Source organism: Oncorhynchus keta, chromosome 21, assembly GCF_023373465.1.
Source record: "Oncorhynchus keta strain PuntledgeMale-10-30-2019 chromosome 21, Oket_V2, whole genome shotgun sequence".
Taxonomy (NCBI): Eukaryota; Metazoa; Chordata; class Actinopteri; order Salmoniformes; family Salmonidae; genus Oncorhynchus; species Oncorhynchus keta.
In genome coordinates this window covers 6,473,244-6,492,156 of record NC_068441.1, presented here as the reverse complement: position 1 = coordinate 6,492,156, position 18,913 = coordinate 6,473,244, and the positions used below count along the sequence as shown (strand labels likewise).

General features: G+C 41.6%; 3 protein-coding genes across 6 annotated transcripts; 1 reads left to right on the top strand and 2 right to left on the bottom strand.

Annotated features, from left to right (window-relative positions):
- Window positions 1-430: 430 nt before the first annotated feature.
- On the top strand, window positions 431-11,199 carry LOC118400007 (high mobility group protein HMGI-C-like). Of its 4 annotated transcripts, XM_035796327.2 has the most exons (7): window positions 449-657; window positions 771-803; window positions 2,618-2,832; window positions 5,373-5,456; window positions 5,657-5,707; window positions 6,053-6,091; window positions 6,822-11,199. In XM_035796327.2, the coding sequence occupies exons 3-7, from the start codon at window positions 2,725-2,727 to the stop codon at window positions 6,915-6,917; spliced, it is 378 nt and encodes a 125-aa protein (XP_035652220.1). In that variant the 5' UTR covers window positions 449-657; window positions 771-803; window positions 2,618-2,724; the 3' UTR covers window positions 6,918-11,199. The 4 variants fall into 4 exon arrangements, with proteins under 4 accessions (XP_035652221.1, XP_035652220.1, XP_035652219.1 ...); XM_035796328.1 differs by lacking the exon at window positions 771-803 and having other exon boundaries at window positions 431-560; XM_035796326.2 differs by lacking the exon at window positions 771-803 and having other exon boundaries at window positions 450-657.
- Window positions 11,200-11,277: 78 nt separating this feature from the next.
- On the bottom strand, window positions 11,278-16,197 carry LOC118400006 (uncharacterized protein C3orf18-like). Its single transcript, XM_035796325.2, has 5 exons — window positions 15,777-16,197; window positions 13,972-14,467; window positions 13,799-13,824; window positions 13,440-13,566; window positions 11,278-12,158 (listed from the first exon to the last, which is right to left on the bottom strand). Exons 2-5 carry the CDS (start codon window positions 14,260-14,262, stop codon window positions 12,078-12,080), a joined length of 525 nt encoding a protein of 174 aa, XP_035652218.1. The 5' UTR covers window positions 14,263-14,467; window positions 15,777-16,197; the 3' UTR covers window positions 11,278-12,077.
- Window positions 16,198-16,687: 490 nt separating this feature from the next.
- On the bottom strand, window positions 16,688-18,345 carry LOC118399833 (calglandulin-like). Its single transcript, XM_035796064.1, has 4 exons — window positions 18,339-18,345; window positions 17,879-18,058; window positions 17,089-17,218; window positions 16,688-16,961 (listed from the first exon to the last, which is right to left on the bottom strand). Exons 1-4 carry the CDS (start codon window positions 18,343-18,345, stop codon window positions 16,796-16,798), a joined length of 483 nt encoding a protein of 160 aa, XP_035651957.1. The 3' UTR covers window positions 16,688-16,795.
- Window positions 18,346-18,913: the final 568 nt, after the last annotated feature.

Here is an 18,913-nt window from a genome sequence, read left to right as displayed (position 1 = left end):
TGGTGCAGAGACCTTTTCATTGATATTGATCATATACATGTGAATAGGCCAAGCCTTGAACAGCCTTTTTTGGTCACATGGGTTTTATTTTCTCTCAATGTGTTTCGTCTTCATAGCTGGAGGTAATTCATTGTTATTCTCAATCACTCCTACTTTTTCACATGTATAAAGTACTGCATTTTCATACTGCACATGAGTGGTTTCAGGAAGCATTGAAGAGTTGCCATTCGTTTTCAACATAGGCCTATTTGTAGAGAATTCTAGGAGAATTCATAGACCTTTTTTTGTAGAGAATTCCTGCTGTATGTTCATGCTACTGCAAATGTATATGATCTGCAGAATCTAGAACTAGTGTAGCCTATATGATGCCTACCACTCACATGTGGGTGGTCCACTGAGCAAGGGGCGTGTTCGACTGTTTCACCCCTCCTACCCCCACCGCTCTCCTGGAGCATGCTTTAATAGAGAAAGTATGCAATGTTCATATATGCTCCAGCTCCAACCCCCATCATACTTCAACAGGGGTATTCGTGAGCAAACGAGGATTACGGCAGACAAACGTAAGGGATCACACACAAACAGAGTGCGATAGAGGAAAGGAGGGAGGGGAAGAGGGAGAGAAAGAACGTAAGGAGGCAGTGTCCAGTTTATTCCAAGGTAAACTTTATTAAAGGCGACTGTCTGTAATAGAAGGACATTTTAAGAATAATATACACACTGAATAGTAGGCTAAACTTTCCTGCAATTCCATTGCGGTTTTTATTAAGTAGGCTAACAGCAAAACCAACTGGTGGGGGAGCAAGGTAGGTGAAACACTTATTTTACCTTTCCCATTGTTTCATTTTCTACAATAACATTGTTGCTATTTTGTCACTTTTCAATCTGATGAATGGGTTACAATCGTGCACTCAGATCATTGAGATCAGATCAAGTAAAATGGTTACCCGCAAACAAACTGCTGTCATTCGATCTGATTCGACATGGTTTGCTCTTGCTCTCTCCCCTGCATCATCTGTCGCTTGCTTTAAACACATGGCTTTCGCCTTTCGCACCGGTTGTAAAGGTAACATGAACGACTCCATACAGAATATGTAGGCCTAATAATTATGTAGAATTCATGAAATATCCTAATTAAACATTTATTGACGATGCCGTGTTGGACTACTGGGCTAGCTAAGCTATAACAGATGCAAATTAACTAAGAGTCGACTTTTGTCTGGCGTGATCTACCATGCTTTTAAAAGTCCTGCTCCATTGGACACCATACCACTGCTCTAACCTATAGGGTATGTTATGGTGGTAAGTGGCGCCGTTTCGGTCAATTAGACCAAATCTGTTTAATATCCAAAGTGAAAGTTTAAAAGGAAGAGATGTGACAACTTGAATGAAGTCTGCTGCGACACATTTTGGTCGTTTTAAAAGAATGCACAGAATGTGGTTTTATGGTTGCAATTACCGCCCATATGGAAAAGATACATTCAGTCCTTGTTCACTGCCAAAAACGTAGTTAAACGAATCGTCTCCCGCTATGCAAAAGTATTTGTTCATATAGCCCACTTCACGTGTGTTTAGAAACATTGTAGCCTACTCCTGCTGATAGACACAATTTTAGCTCCCAACTTCCTTCTTTGATGCAGCTGTTGGTAAAGAACGCTATAGTGTTAGCAATGCAACACAGAGGACAGGTCTTATTTTTGTTACATTTTTTTTGATTGGTCTGTGCATGACCTTGAGCTTGACATTTTGATTCTGCTCTACACTTTTCCATGGGATAAACAGTCAAAATGAACAACAAAATTAATGAATTAAGGAATGAAAGACAGAGTTACTATTATTATTCAAATCAATTGCATGTGTCATTTACTCTCTCTACTCTGCATTTAGAGTGTAAATTAGTTTTGAGTTATTAGTGAAATGAACAAAAGTAGCTACTCTGTGTAGCCGCAAAATATTTAGCACTGAATTTTTGCCTCCAATATCTGTATACAAAGTGCAGACAAGACTTGATTTGATTTGGAAGGTTATATTTGAGGCCTATCTGAGCTCAAGTGACGAGCACAAAGTAACGGAGAAGCCCATGTTGAAAGCACGAAACACTCACATCCTCTTAATTAACAAATATGCAAACATGCACGCATATAGCCTATATATACAGCTACACAGACATGGACTACCAATGGTATCCAATAGGAACCGGTAGGGACTGGATATAGAATGGGTTAGATCTCAACATTGGATGGGATATTGAGTTGTGAATATCTTTGCTACTTATAGTTACTGCAGACTGAGCTCATGTATCCCCACCTATGCCAAACCCCTGTCTGTGTCCAGTGAACCTGTTATGGCCGTTGCCAAGGCTTATATTAAGCAGTTCTCACACTTGCTCTGTGACTGCCTGCAAGACGAAAGCATTGTGGTCTTTCATTATCATTTTATGAGGTGCATAGAGAAAGGGGGAGAAGCGTGTTTGTATTAACGTGTCCAGCACCCAATCGCATTGGTACATACACAGCTGATGCACATGTATAGTATAAACTGTATACCTTTTCAGTAGGCCTACTAGAAAAATGTTGCGCAACAGAGACTAGCTAACCTGAAGCCCCTTTTTACTTCCCAGGTACCAATCACGGCTATAACCTCTCCCTAACCCTCTCCCCTGAGGCCTGAGCTCTGGGCATCCAAGCCCACACCCCCATTTCACTTCGCTGGTGGACAGACACAGGGATGAGCAACAGTGGGACCAAGGAGCCGTCACCACAGCCAGGAGTGGCCCAATCACCTGCCTCCACACCTCCACGCAGGGGCCGGGGACGCCCACGGAAACAACAACAGGTTGGATCACCACAGCATCCTCCACATCAACACCTCATACACTCATTACACTGTATAGGACTCTATATTACACAATAACATTACAACTGTACCATCGAGAGTATCCTGACTGGATACTGACTGATTTTCTGCCATCCAGGACCTCTATACCAGGCGGTGTCAGAGGAAGGCCCTAAAATTTGTCACAGACACCAGCCACCCAAGTCATAGAGTGCTTTCTCTTCTACCGCACGGCGAGCGGTACTGGAGCTACAAGTCTAGGTCCTAAAGGCTTCTTAACAGCTTATACCCCCAAGCCATCCTGAACAGCTAATCAAATGACTACCCAGACTATTTGCATTGCCCCCCCCCCCACCTCTACCTACATGTACATATTACTGTAGCACAACTGCTGCGCTTTAATTATTTATCTTTGTTTAAATTTGTTTAAATGTTTAAATGTTCAATTTTTTACTCAATACTTATTTTTCTTACCTGCATTGTTGGTTAAGGGCTTGTAAGTAAGCGTTCCACTGTAAGGTCTATCTATACCTGTTGTTTTCGGCATGTGACAAATACAATTTGATTTGAAACTGAAATAACTCAAATGCTCATTTTAACAACCGTGGTGTGGTGTGGTGTGGAGTACGGCTGCTTTTGCTGTGGATAGATTCAGAGTGACAACCGTATGGCAGTTCCTTATTTTGCTGTGGATAGAGTCAGAGTACCAACCATATGGCAGTTCCTTATTTTGCTGTGGATAGAGTCAGAGTACCAACCATATGGCAGTTCCTTATTTTGCTGTGGATAGAGTCAGAGTACCAACCGTATGGCAGTTCCTTATTTTGCAGTGGATAGAGTCAGAGTACCAACCGTATGGCAGTTCCTTATTTTGCTGTGGATAGAGTCAGAGTACCAACCATATGGCAGTTCCTTATTTTGCTGTGGATAGAGTCAGAGTACCAACCGTATGGCAGTTCCTTATTTTGCAGTGGATAGAGTCAGAGTACCAACCGTATGGCAGTTCCTTATTTTGCTGTGGATAGAGTCAGAGTACCAACCGTATGGCAGTTCCTTATTTTGCTGTGGATAGAGTCAGAGTACCAACCATATGGCAGTTCCTTATTTTGCTGTGGATAGAGTCAGGAGTACCAACCGTATGGCAGTTCCTTATTTTGCTGTGGATAGAGTCAGAGTACCAACCGTATGGCAGTTCCTTATTTTGCTGTGGATAGAGTCAGAGTACCAACCGTATGGCAGTTCCTTATTTTGCTGTGGATAGAGTCAGAGTACCAACCGTATGGCAGTTCCTTATTTTGCTGTGGATAGAGTCAGAGTACCAACCATATGGCAGTTCCTTATTTTGCTGTGGATAGAGTCAGGAGTACCAACCGTATGGCAGTTCCTTATTTTGCTGTGGATAGAGTCAGAGTACCAACCGTATGGCAGTTCCTTATTTTGCTGTGGATAGAGTCAGAGTACCAACCGTATGGCAGTTCCTTATTTTGCTGTGGATAGAGTCAGAGTACCAACCATATGGCAGTTCCTTATTTTGCTGTGGATAGAGTCAGTGTACCAACCGTATGGCAGTTCCTTATTTTGCTGTGGATAGAGTCAGAGTACCAACCGTATGGCAGTTCCTTATTTTGCTGTGGATAGAGTCAGAGTACCAACCGTATGGCAGTTCCTTATTTTGCTGTGGATAGAGTCAGGAGTACCAACCGTATGGCAGTTCCTTATTTTGCTGTGGATAGAGTCAGAGTACCAACCGTATGGCAGTTCCTTATTTTGCTGTGGATAGAGTCAGAGTACCAACCGTATGGCAGTTCCTTATTTTGCTGTGGATAGAGTCAGAGTACCAACCATATGGCAGTTCCTTATCTTGCTGTGGATAGAGTCAGGAGTACCAACCGTATGGCAGTTCCTTATTTTGCTGTGGATAGAGTCAGAGTACCAACCGTATGGCAGTTCCTTATTTTGCTGTGGATAGAGTCAGAGTACCAACCATATGGCAGTTCCTTTTTTTGCTGTGGATAGAGTCAGAGTACCAACCGTATGGCAGTTCCTTATTTTGCTGTGGATAGAGTCAGAGTACCAACCATATGGCAGTTCCTTATTTTGCTGTGGATAGAGTCAGAGTACCAACCGTATGGTAGTTCCTTTTTTTGCTGTGGATAGAGTCAGAGTACCAACCGTATGGCAGTTCCTTATTTTGCTGTGGATAGAGTCAGGAGTACCAACCGTATGGCAGTTCCTTATTTTGCTGTGGATAGAGTCAGAGTACCAACCGTATGGCAGTTCCTTTTTTTGCTGTGGATAGAGTCAGAGTACCATCCGTATGGCAGTTCCTTATTTTGCTGTGGATAGAGTCAGAGTACCAACCGTATGGCAGTTCCTTATTTTGCTGTGGATAGAGTCAGAGTACCAACCGTATGGCAGTTCCTTATTTTGCTGTGGATAGAGTCAGAGTACCAACCGTATGGCAGTTCCTTATTTTGCTGTGGATAGAGTCAGAGTACCAACCGTATGGCAGTTCCTTATTTTGCTCTTGCTCTCCCCAGGAGCCCACTGGCCCCCCAACTCCAAAGAGACCCAGAGGACGACCCAGAGGAAGTAAGAACAAGGGGCCTCGTGCCACACCCAAGGTAAGATCAACCTCTCATGTTCATGTAGATAGTTATTATGAACTATTCAATAAAAAATAAAGTGTCAAACTAGGCACAGGAGCTGAACAGAAAATAACGATTGCAACAATACGGTTGTGAGTAGACATGGCCTTATGTCTATATATTTTTTTAAAACAATACAATATTCTCTGCTTTATTCTCCATCTTTTCTGTGTTAGAAAGTAGAGCCAGTCGGGGAGAGAAGACCTCGGGGCCGGCCAAGGAAATGGGTATGGGACTATAACATACACACTCACTCACGCACACGAGTGTAATGAGACATATATCTCAAATGTCTCTAGACTCCTATCTCTCTTCATAATCTGGGGATGTACAACCCCAGTCCTTAAGGGCAGTAGGGCCCTCTGTGTTTCCTGACTGATGTCATTGATTGGCAGGAGGAGCGTCCCCCTCACCTGGTGTCCTATAGGTCTAAATCAGCCACTGATTACAAGACAATCATAGCACCCCCCACAATTGAAGTTGTCCACCTCTGAGCTATGCGATGGAGAGTTTTACTGATTCGTTGAATGTTTTATCTCTTCTCCTTCTGTCACTTGTATTCTTCTCCACAGCCCCAGAAAGTAGTTCAAGAGGTGATCCAGGAACAGCAGGTAAGAGATATTGTTAGTACAGCATAATAGGTCATATTATGTTTGTTTTTTCTCCAAACAATGTTTCCTCTTACCTATTGTACTTGAGCGCTACTTTCATGGAGGTGCATATAGGCCTGAGCTAAGGCGGAGTGCACGAGACACTTCCGTTCATACAGCGCCTTCTTTCCGAGAATCAACAGGTTACTCCAACAGCTTGCACAAAAAGAAGCCAACGTCACTCAACACCCTCATCCATCTTATCACAGTTTTCACTGCAGAGGCGAGTTTCAAAGAAGTTAAAACACATTAAGAACTGAAACCGTTAAGACTCCATCTTACCGACATGAGAAGGGGAAGAATGAGTCAATGCTGAGAGGGGAAACCTGATATAACTGCTCTCTTCCCCTGTCGTCTTGGTTTCCTGACATAACCGTCTTCTCCCTAGCATTTCTTGGTCTCACAGCCAGACCTATTTCCCCACATCACTCATCTACACACTCATACAAGTACATCATTACACACACACACACACACACACACACACACACACACACACACACACACACACACACACACACACACACACACACACACACACACACACACACACACACACACACACACACACACACACACACACACACACACACACACACACACACACACACACACACACACACACACACACACACACACACACACACACACACACACACACTAATGTCTGTATGTTTGTGTCTTGTCACAGAGTCCTTCAGAAGAAACTGAGGGCCCCTCACAGTCTCTGCCAGCTGAGGCTTCGCCATCTCAGGCTCCAGCCCAGGAAGTGGCAGAGGGGGAGTAGACAATGTGCCACAAAACTACCTCAAGGTTTGGGCAGAGACAAAGAGGTGTACAATCTAACCTCCATTGTCTTGAGGATTCCAAAAACAACAGATAATAGCCCTGCTTTGTAGAACAGTAGGCCTGATGGTGGTATTGTGACTGGAGTCTGTCCAGCACTGAGGCTGGGTCAATGATGGACATAGCTTTGGTCAGTTGATCGATTACTTAGGATTCGGGTCAGTGGGTGGGGCTGTTCAGAGATTGGTTGATGCGTGCGTGTATGCGTTTGTGGTGTTAATGGTGGGGAGGGTTTAAAAAAAAAAGGATGCAGCTGCTGTCATTAAATGTGACTGACATTTCAAAACACATTACCGGGACAAGATTCATGACCCATTTGATCCTATTGTCACACGAGAGCTCGGCTCAAACGTAACTGTCTGTCCTGATTGTGAAGAATCACGGGGATATTTTGTTAGATATACGTTGGAATGGGAATACATGAACGTGAACAGAATTAAGTCTGAACTCAACAGTGACATGACTTCACATCACACATCAGGTTTTGTTTTTACTACATTGCTCTAACCACACTCAATAAAACCTTAGGGGGCCATACTTGCGAACGTTAGAACAAGTTTTTGTTCAAGTTTAAGCATCTGCCAATTTAAATTGTTGACATAGTTGGATATGATCAAATGCTACACGTTGGCTGTTCCCATTAAATAACCTGGCACATTTAGCCCTATGCTAACCTCACCAGGTGGCAGTGATTATTTCCTGTAACAAATCCTGCATCTGCCTATCAAAGATCTTAAACTTTTTCTACACAAACCAATGGCATTTCTTAAAATAGGTGAACTTGCCCAGAGGGGTATATTTAAACCTCCAAATTCAAGGTTGACTTTTGTTCCACTTCACTTGGTCTCTAGTGTAGAGTGACGATATTGCAGGATCATCGCGTCCTTGACTAGGCTACTCACCAACGTTACGTTAGACAAAGCTTGTTATCACACATATAACAAAATCGTATGTTTTTGCTTGTCCATTCCACATACATCCATGTGCTTTTTACAGAGAAAATGTAAAGGAGGTCTATGCAACATTGATCGTACATCGTCAAAAAAGTATTTACAAAATATAGAACTTTGAAAATACATAGTGTCACAGTGTGATGTGTTCTGCAATACGCATCATACTGAGACACTTTCTGTATTTTAAAGTTCTACATCTTGAAAACTCAATTGCTGACATCAACAGTGAAAGAAATACCTAAAGGTAGTTTTGTGAGTAGAATCTTCCTTTAATAATACATATATAATATTGTACGTATAAGTGCAGCCTACATAAGAAATTAAGTGGTGTTTTTGGTCTAACAGTAATCTTATACGATGATATTATATTCGGTATGTTAAGCCTATGCAAAATACAAATGAATCATTAAGTGTCTTGCGAGACACCGATTCAGCTTTGATCCAAACTTGATTAAACAAGCACCATTCTGGGAGGTGGTGGAGCGCCGTTCTGACACTGGCAGCACTACACCCCGTGCGTAGCAGTAGCCTACGTGTCGGTCTGCAAGAGGGACTCCAAAAAGTTCCTCATTAAAGACATTTGTAAATCTTAATTTACAAGGTTCTGGCTGCACTACACACTATCACAATAAATGTCATTCAACATTTCAAAGGAAGAAAACATTATCTCCCCTGGGATTCAAGCTTGCCGCAAACGGCAAATGGTACCAGGAACCAGGCTGGCGACACTGTGAGCTAATTGTCCACTTGAAGTTGCTTGTGTTGTTTCAGTAACTTTGAATAGCAGATCCTGACCTTTGACTTCTGTTAAGGGCGCTTCCATGGACAAGTGTTGGATAATGTCCAAATACGTATTTTGATTAGCTGATACAGAATTTCAACCAGATATAAATACACATATATACAGCCACCTGGTGAGCTTAGCATGTGTCAGGTTATGTAATGGGAACAGCTAACATGTAGCCAGCCTTTGATCACGTACAACTACATCAACGATTTTAATTGGCTGATGCTTAAACTAAAACTTCAACCTGTTCTATTGTTCACAAGTATGGCCCCCAGGTATTTTTTGACATAATATGGCTATTCAGGTGTGATTCATGTGTTATTCTACTCAGTTATGATATTATTCCATTTTTATTGTGTATTTCTGATCTGTTTTTGACATTCACAATATTACTTGACACACATAAACCTCATTAAGACCATAACTCACCTCAGTTCCTTTGCCTTTCAGTCTACCTCAGTCACAGAAAAGCAGAGGAGAACTCTTTATAGCCTCTCCCCATACCAAAAAAACAAACAAAGACACACACACACACACACACACACACACACACACACACACACAGACACACACACACACACACACACACACACACACCTACTCAGGACAATCCCATACACACTGTACCCACTAGCCTCACACTCTCACTTCCACTTCCATGCTGACTGACTCTTTAAGCGGGTCCCAGCAGCAGCCTTTAGTGGTAATGCTCTGATGAAATATCTGAGATAAGACTTGGGTCTAGATTCTATCAGATCCGTGCTACATTCACATAGCGGTTGTTTTTGGAGGGGGAACTGCGTTGGAGTTGTCAAATCCACAAGCGGCTCCCTGAGTTACCTTATCGCGGACACTGCCATTAGATGGAACGAAACCACACCCGGCTTTATATCCAACAGATCTATCATGGATCATTTCTATCATGGATAGAGCCTACACTTTCTATCGCCTTTTGGGGCTAACGCAGGGATAGGGATAATAAGGAAGGGAAGGGTTGGTGGCACACATGATTAGTTAGCTCCTACCGTAGTAATACTGGACCTCTAACTCTGCCAAAACATCACCTATGCGGATGTCGGTTAACGTGGGTTAACACTCGATCTGATTGAATCGAGACCTTGGTCTATCTACCTGGGTTCAAAATGACCCAATATTTTACTGTTTACTGTAGTTGGTTACTTACTCATGACTTTAAAAAAAACATTTTTTTATCACGACCTCTGTAAGCCCTTACATTTTTCCCTCTCTTCACTTTTTACGTAAGATACCATGCGATCATTATTTAATTTCAAGCTTTCACTTTCACACTACAGATGTGTTGCATTAACAATCCTAACATTAGTTGAATTGATGTCAGTGAAGTGACGTGAAATAGTGAGTTAACATTTTGTTTTGGATCTTACTGTAATGTATTTCTGGAGTGCGTGGACTTATCCACGTGCAATCTTTTTCTTAGGGAAAGTTCAAGAGTTTAGTTTTCTGTCAATTGCAAGTTAGATATGTCTGTGAGTCTTTTCCAACCTAGACTTTTTCTCTTGATACTTCACCTCTTTGGATGGCATCACTGTTTGCGCTGTGGACTACCTCTGAAACTAGTCTGCTTTGGCCCTCAGAGGGGTGACTGGCTGGTTTTTAGCTTTGCTTGTCCCCTGCAATCTTACCATAGCTATGGAACAACTATATCAGAGGTCCACTCATCTCACGTTGTCCTTATCAGCATACTGTATATAGATGTAGGATCTTAATTTGATCACATTTTTGTTGCTGAGATTTTCCCTTGCACTGCAGGAAATGCAAACTTGTAGTATATGAGATTGAAAAAGGCTTCTTAAGGTTGTGAATTCCACTTTGAAATTTCAGACTTGATTTGCCCTAATGAAAAATGTATCAAACCTTACAAAAATGTAATCCACATAAGAATTCAAATTTCTTGTTGCTGCAGGTTTATGTTTCTGCTGTAGCAAACTGGATCAAATGAAGATCCTACATCTGTAGGTAAATACACCCAAAGTACTGTACTATGACGTCAGTAAGAGTGCCTCCTAACCTAACCACAGTCATACCTCAGCAATGTCAGGATAGCCACTATCTATATTTTAATCACAGTGTTGCTCTAAATGAGCTGACTGATATTGATATATTCAGTATAAACATTTTAGGAGTTTATTTCATGTACTTGCTGTTATGCTTTATTGTATGAGGGTTTTTAAATATTGAATAGAGTAGTTAGGTTCTCTTATCTTGTAACATCTCCAGTTTTAATCTTTTTTGTGTTTGCGATCGATGAAAAGGTCTCCCTTTTTATTTTAGTCTTTCATGTATTGTTTTGATTTATTTTAGATTTCAATCCATTTTGAACTTGAATACGCAACTCAAATGGCTGTTTTCTCATTTGACTCTGATCTGTCTCGCTTCATTGTGTGTTTGCATGAGTATAGAGGTGCTACTTGGTCTTTCTGTTACCAATAAAAAAGGTTCACATATTTGTTTGTTTTGTCATGTGTTCATCAAACAATCGTAGCACAATAAGTGGTCGTCAAAATACTGTGGTTTAGATATTCTGTTTTAGTGTATAGAAACCAATGCAGCTGCTTTATTACTTGTTATTGAGGAAACACACTACTAGTAATACTCTGATGGCAAACGGAGAGTCCCCATAGAGACGTAAGTGCTGAAGGACACATTTTGGACGTGTGTGTGGGTACATTACAGTATAGTAGTGTACACTAGGTGGGTTACAGTTCCCCAGGCATTGTCCTGCAGCAGTAATAGTTCTCCAGATCTCCTGATGTTGTGTTCTAGTTTTCCAATGTGCAGAACGTCCAGGTCTCTAATCCACCACCCTTATGGAAGCAGTTCAACATTGAGCATGACCCGTTTTTAGAGGGAGTCACTTGTCCAATGTGGTTGTCTACATTTAGCAGCAAAAATACAAACGTGTGGAAAATAAATAATACATTCGAGACAACGTTCTCATGAGAGAACGAGGTGGGAGCTCCAGCAATTCTGCCACCAATATCACTAGAACTGCAGAGAAAGACAGCGATCCCACAATGCACCACACTTGGAAGTATTTGTGCAACCAATAACAACCAGTGCAAAATCATTACTCGCATCCTTTCCCCATAACTCCCAACTCAGTCACTGACAACAAGTTATAAACTGTAGACAATGAAAATAAGACTACGCCACAACTAAAACATCAGAATTCCCTTATAGCCCACCCTGAAAAAAACATACTCCAAACATCAGTCTGTTTCCATGGCCTTCAATCCAGTTTTCCTTTTTTTTCCCCTGAGCGACAGATCTCTATGATGGGACAGCTAGTCCCCAGTCCCCTCTCATGCATGGAAGAGTGCTGTTATGCATTGAGAACGTTGGTTACGTCTGTGAAGACCAGGCGACTGGGCCTCTGCGTCGTCCCCTGGGAGGTCGTGAGAGTCTACAGGAGGTGGGGTGGGGGCAAAATGGTATAACTGTGAGACATGAGACACCATATTATTTTGTACTGCCATGGTCATAAGCAGTCATATCAACTGTTTTGTATTCATATTTTATAGCCAAAGAATAATGAATCTGCCCCTGCTATGACTGCTTATTACATCTGTTTAGTGATGTAGCGTTAGGAACAAAGAAAGGGGTGGAAAGTGAATCAATTACTTATATATATATACTTACAGTACCAGTCAAAACTTTCGACACACCTACTCATTCAAGGGTTTTTATTTGTACTATTTTCTACATTGTAGAATGATAGTGAAGACATCAACTATGAAATAACACATATGGAATCATGTAGTAACCAGAAAAGTGTTATACAAATCAAAATATATTTTATATCTTGGATTCTTCAAATTAGCCACCCTTTGCCTTGATGACAGCTTTGCACACTCTTGGCATTCTCCCAACCAGCTTCATGAGGTAGTCACCTGGAATGCATTTCAATTAACAAGGTATGCCTTGTTAAAAGATCATTTGTGGAATTTCTTTCCATAATAAGTTTGAGCCAATCAGTTGTGTTGTGACAAGGTAGAGGTGTGGTATACAGAAGATAGCACTATTTGGTAAAATACCAAGTCCATATTATGGCAAGAACAGCTCAAATAAGCAAATAGAAACAACAGTCCATCATTACTTTCAGACATGAAGGTCAGTCAATCCGGAAGATTTCAAGATCTTTGAAAGTTTCTTCAAGTGCAGTCGCAAAAACCATCAAGCGCTATGATGAAACTGACTTTCATGAGGATCGCCACAGGCAAGGAAGGCCCAGAGTTCATTAGAGTTACCGGCCTCAGAAATTGCAGCCCAAATAAATGCTTCACAGAGTTCAAGTAACAGACACATCTCAACATCAACTGTTCAGAGGAGACTGCGTGGCCTTCATGGTTGAATTGCTGCAAAGAAACCACTACTAAAGGATACCAATAAGAAGAAGAGACCTGCTTGGGCCAAGAAACACGAACAATGGACATTAGACCGGTGGAAATCTGTCCTTTGGTCTGATGAGTCCAAATGTGTGATTTTTGGTTCCAACCGCCGGATATAAAATAATATAACTGTAGATCAGTGAACAATAGATCGCTGCCGGCGATTCAAGATGAGTCTGAACATAATGGAACCGCTAAGACTTCTGTATCATCGCAGATCTATGGTAGATTACCAGTATCATTGAACATGGGAGTGCAGCCGCAGCATTGCTTCAGGCTTGTAGTGTACATAGTACCTTGTTATTGGATCCTGTGAGGTTGCCGTCCCGGTTGTGGTCCAGTAGTTCCTGTTCCAGGTCATCCTGTTCCTCTGCCGGGTCAAAGTTATACATGGGCATCAGCTGGTGCCTCAGCTTCTCCAGTCTGGGCGGTGAACACAGGGCAGAAGGCAGAGGGGGGAACAAAAAGGTTAGAAAAATGTATCTCGTATTGAAACGTTTCATGAAATGTGAGAAACACACATTACTGAGAGTCAATGCTATGATTATTTGAATATGCATGAAGGACAGCCCTCCCTTTCACAAATCCGGCTGATGACTTGAACTGCTAACTCTTATATAATGAACTACTTTGCAATTCAAGTTAATGTCCTCACCTCTTCCGTTTCCTGATATACAACATCTGGGATGGGAGACATGGTGGGGAACAGGGAGACACATTGTTAATTAGATAAAAGGGGCAAAAGCGACTCGTTCACACTGTCATGACAAACAGACATATTTTGTGGGCATGGAAACTAGGTAGTGACTAAAGCGATTGCTTTCTTACCATGACCAATGCCAGGCCAATTACAGTGATGATGCCAAAGGGCACCAGCACCATGCCCATCCCCGGGCCTTCTAACGCCACCTCTGGCAGCTTGGTGGCGTTGTAGCTTGTCTCGTTGGTTGTTGTTATAGTAATGGTACTGGTCATGAGTGTTGTTCTGGATGCGGTGACATTGTCCCGTTCCATCCTTGCGTCCGTGGTAACGGCGAGGAGGGAGGTCATGGAGGTGGGGGTCATGCTGGAGACAGTGGAGAGAAAGCTAGCGGTGGTTTTGGCCATGGTCGAATCCATGGTTTCAGCTGAGATGAAACAACCGAGGAATGTAGAGAGCTGTCTTGTTGTGTTCCACTGCTGTGGGTGTCTCAATGTGTCTCTTTTCTGTATCTCAGTCACCCATGTGTGTCACAACAGCCACAGGTTGTATCTCTCTGGACTGAGGTATACTGAAGCTTTGGGAATGCATTGAGCACACCAGAACACACTCTACAGGCAGAACCTGAAACAGATCATTTTACAACATCAGATCAGCAAACAAACAGACATATTATGCACACTACAATAGCATATCATATGGCTCTGGTTTGGTTGGAGGTTGGTTTTGGGTGTGTGTGTGTGTGTGTGTGTGTGTGTGTGTGTGTGTGTGTGTGTGTGTGTGTGTGTGTGTGTGTGTGTGTGTGTGTGTGTGTGTGTGTGTGTGTGTGTGTGTGTGTGTGTGTGTGTGTGTGTGTGTGTGTGTGTGTGTGTGAGAGAGGCCACAAACATCCTTCCTTCCGCAAACGGTTTGAAACGAGTGGGAAGAGGTTTAGGTGGGTAGCATGTTTGAGGTCTGAGGGACACATTTGTCAAACAGGAGGGGATTTTCATTCTGATTATATAAATAAAGGCAAAGCCTCTGGTCACCTGCCGAAATTAGTCAGGTGTGTATCTTGATCTAAAATGACGAAACAATCTGCCACCAAGATGCATCATCCATAACTACTAAACTAAATGCAAAATAATCTTGTCTGTTTGTCACAGTGCTCATGACATGACTAGAAGTTCGCTACGTAAAAGTACGTGTTCGTAGAAGTAGGTAAAAGCATATATGTCCCCACCCCTGATTCCATCAGATTGAACCCCATAACCCGTTGTGCTGACAGGGCAGCAGGTAGTGTTGTGGTGTGGGCAGGATGTGGGCACCAGAAGCAGGGAAAACGGTGTCAGAACAAAGCAGATACAATACAGAGGAAAACAAACCCCCAGACATGGATCTATATAGACTTTATAAAGGGTTTGTGAAGGCTTCATTAAGCCTTCATAAGATGTAATTAGAGGGTCAATGTAATGAAATGCTGAATTATGCCATGTATATTGTTGGCCGATAGTATGGCAGACATCCGATAGTATGGCAGACATCCGACACCCTACTATAGTGTCACACAAACAGTGAAAACAAAGACACATGAGCCATCCCGGGTCCCGCCCCCCTCAGATTGTAGCCTGCCTGCATGCCAGTCTGTTCACCAAATGAGGAACATGTTTAGTGCAAGCTCTCCACCAATCAAAACCAAGAGCAAAGTCTCAGCCTTTGTCACTGTCCAATTAGAGATCAAATACAGTGCAAAGACAGTCAACATAAAATGTTCATAATATAACATGTTTATCTCTTAGTCTTATTCACACCATGGAATGTTGTTGCACAGTGATCATTCCTCTGTAAGCCAATGAGTATAAATAAATAAAGGCTTTTAATCCTGCCAACGTGACATGCACGCTCACCTTAAATGCCCTCCCAGATTAGTGGTATATGTTATGTCAGTACCTACCTTTCGTCGATGTGGTAGGAGAAGCACTATTTAAAAAAAATTCAAATTAAAAGGAGCCATAGGAGGCAACAAGATAGAGGAGGCGTAATATCTTAAGGAGAAGGAACGTTTCCCCCTCTCTACACCACCTCCTCTTCTGCTTCTCCCTGCTCCTCAGCAGTAACGCAGGCAGCTGCTCCACTGACTGAGGGGCTGTTTACATGGGAAACACACTCGTTTTCACCGCAGCTCCACTCCATACAAAGCAACCCAACCCCTGGCTGCTTCCAAAGGATTCTCTGTCGATCTCTCCTTGCTTCCTTAGACCTGTTCCCCTACCTTGCCCCTTGTTGTGTTTCATATAACAGTAGAAGCTCCAGGGATTCTGCAACCATAGCCCTGTGATCCAAAGCCCCCATCCCTCCTGTGATAGGTCGGATGTGGTGTAAGCGGCAGCTGCCGTTGGCTCGCCGAGCTGTCCATCTGGCTTTAGGGATGAGAATGGGATTTATTGGTTGGGCAGACCAGATGCTATCAGGCAGAGGGGGTGGCTGGCCTTGGAAATGTAACCCTTTGATGAATATCCTCTAAAAAGGCAAGGGACTGGAGATTCTCAGTGAGGCCAAGGTGCTTTCACTCAAGCCCTTTTCATTCATATAGTAAGTACCTTAAGGTTGTACAGATGTTTTGTGGTTGTCATTTTAAGAAACCATACATATGAATTACTATATTTACATCAAAAGTCAATCAGTCAGCATACAAGGTAGTAATAGCCACATCTTTATATGAATTAAAATATAAACATCTGCATGCTTCAAGACCAACATTGAAAGCAATTGTCTTGTTTTATCAACATGCATGATCAAAACCGGTGAAGCATGATGTTCATAACAGTAACCTACACTGTCAACCCTGACCAATATAATGTTGCCTATTCATGTTTGCCTTCTTTGATTCACTTAGCTCATCTTGAAGGAGCCTCCAGTCATCGTGTTCACAAATTCTGGGAAGAAAATGTTATGCTTTTAATGGTAAAAAGGTTATTTGTTCAACCTTATCCAGGTTATTCTCAACCAGATAAAAACAAAAGAGACTAATCTACTCTTACCTTCATAATCGAAGCTTCCATATCCATCTTTATCTGCTTCAATCATTTGCTCTGCCTCTAACTCATTCAGTGGTTCTCCTACATTCATCAACACATACCTGCAAATAGAGGTGGTTTGTTACTGATTCTAAAAGTTATTTAAGTACATATTGGGGAAGAACAGTCTGCAAAAAGGTATCTAAACTGGAATCAAGCCATAGTTGCTGTAGGTATTGTTAGGCTTACTTCAGGGTATTCCACTCGATATATCCCTCAGCCTTGAAAGCAGCTCGTAGCACAGCATGTTGGCCCCTCGCGCTTTCATGAACCAATGCCATCAAAGCCAGGAAGCTCTCACGGTTAAAAGTGCCTTTTCCTGTGATGACACAAAAACAGGTGATAAGGGAGATATTACCACTGGCTATATATAGCTGTGAATAGGAAACCAAATGAGAATTTGACAGCCTTAGTTATACAATTTCTTTGGATGCATTTTGAATAAATAAAAATAAAGAGGAAAGTTAAGGATGTCTTTAACGTTGTTAGTGGAATCAATATGTATCTGTACTGGGTGGTTGGTATTTATTGATGGTAAGGAATGTATTACATTCCTAAAGACAAAGATGAACTAAAGACAGAGATAAACTCATTGCCTTGACCTGAGTACTAGTATTTTACAAGTGAATCCCAGTGAAACACTGACATCTAGTGATAACAGAGAAATCCTACATGTTATGTTACAGTACAATGGTTTTGAAAATGAATCTTCACAGAAAAGGTTCATCACTCATCTGTGTGAGAAGAACAGCACCATTTGATAAGATTTCATGCAAAAATTTGACAGTGGAATACAAGCATTGTCGACTTTCTTTCGTCAAATATACAAGTTAATTGTACAATACATCATATCCTTACTATGGTACATAACATTGTATTAGTTGCTCAAATAAATAGTTAGTAAGATTATATATTATGCACATAAAACATATCAATGGTCACGTTAAAATGAAGGCCATATTGTGAACGATATGCTCACCATCTTTGTCCACATCTTTGGCCATCTGAAGGAGCTCTCTCTTGGTGGGATTGATTCCCATCATCATTGATTCATTGATCATTGATTCCCTCATCAGTCGCTCCAGCTCCTGTGTCTTCACTGTTCCATTTCCTTCCTCATCAAACATCTCGAAAACACTTTTATACTCAGTGATCTGTTCTTGTATTAGAGCAAAAAAAAAGACTGAATAAGAATAACTTTTGATTGAACTGAGTAAAGTTCAATCATCCAAATATGTTATGTCATGTAGGCCTGTAAATAACGCACTCAGATTAAGAAGTGCAAATAAAGTACTTAACGACTAAATGTGTACGCTCATGTCCAAGGCCAAAGGTCAGTTTTAAAGAAAATGTAATACATATAAAATATGAGCCCATGCTGACAAATTGTAGAATCCTACAAATTATAGAAAAATAGATTAATTCTTCCAAAAGGTTACTCGACATTTTGTTTGGTGCTAGAGAAATTGACAGGAGATGTACACCGACACGATTCATAGTGAGACTAAATCTACCTTTTTTTATTACTCAAGAACCTCTGTTACCCTTTCCCCCGGGTTAGTTATACAAGGAGACCTTTTATGGTACTGTATATAGGGGATGGGTTTACACTTTTTCCAAGAGATATCTATTCTGCACTTGCTGGAACTACAGTGCCATGAGATTCACATACATCTGTTAAATATGACTGATTTCTGGCATGTCATTTGTCAATATAAATCCTTTTGATAATACAAATTAAACATAAATATGATTGGTATATAGCGCATTTGGAAAGTATTCAGACACCTTGACTTTTTCCACATTTTATTACGTTACAGCCTTAGTCTAAAATGGATTAAATAGTCTCCCCCCTCATCAATCTACTCATAATGACAAAGCAAAAACAGTATGACACTACAAGCTTGGCACACCTGTATTTGGGGGAGTTTCTCCCATTCTTCTCTGTATATGCTCTCAAAGTTGGATGGGGAGCGTCGCTGCACAGCTATTTTCAGGTCTCTCCAGAGATGTT

What these genes read in the sequence shown, in the direction of transcription:
- LOC118400007 (XM_035796328.1), top strand. Translation starts at nt 2,725, where the DNA reads ATGAGCAACAGTGGGACCAAGGAGCCGTCACCACAGCCAGGAGTGGCC. An exon ending in GGGGCCGGCCAAGGAAATGG is followed by an intron (nt 5,708 to 6,052) that starts GTATGGGACTAT and finishes TCTTCTCCACAG; the next exon opens with CCCCAGAAAGTAGTTCAAGA. An exon ending in AGGTGATCCAGGAACAGCAG is followed by an intron (nt 6,092 to 6,821) that starts GTAAGAGATATT and finishes GTCTTGTCACAG; the next exon opens with AGTCCTTCAGAAGAAACTGA.
- LOC118400006 (XM_035796325.2), bottom strand. Translation starts at nt 14,262, where the DNA reads ATGGATTCGACCATGGCCAAAACCACCGCTAGCTTTCTCTCCACTGTC. An exon ending in TATATCAGGAAACGGAAGAG is followed by an intron (nt 13,567 to 13,798) that starts GTGAGGACATTA and finishes TTCACCGCCCAG; the next exon opens with ACTGGAGAAGCTGAGGCACC. An exon ending in TCACAGGATCCAATAACAAG is followed by an intron (nt 12,159 to 13,439) that starts GTACTATGTACA and finishes CACCTCCTGTAG; the next exon opens with ACTCTCACGACCTCCCAGGG.
- LOC118399833 (XM_035796064.1), bottom strand. An exon ending in CAAAGATGTGGACAAAGATG is followed by an intron (nt 17,219 to 17,878) that starts GTGAGCATATCG and finishes GTGTCATCACAG; the next exon opens with GAAAAGGCACTTTTAACCGT. An exon ending in ATCGAGTGGAATACCCTGAA is followed by an intron (nt 16,962 to 17,088) that starts GTAAGCCTAACA and finishes CTCTATTTGCAG; the next exon opens with GTATGTGTTGATGAATGTAG.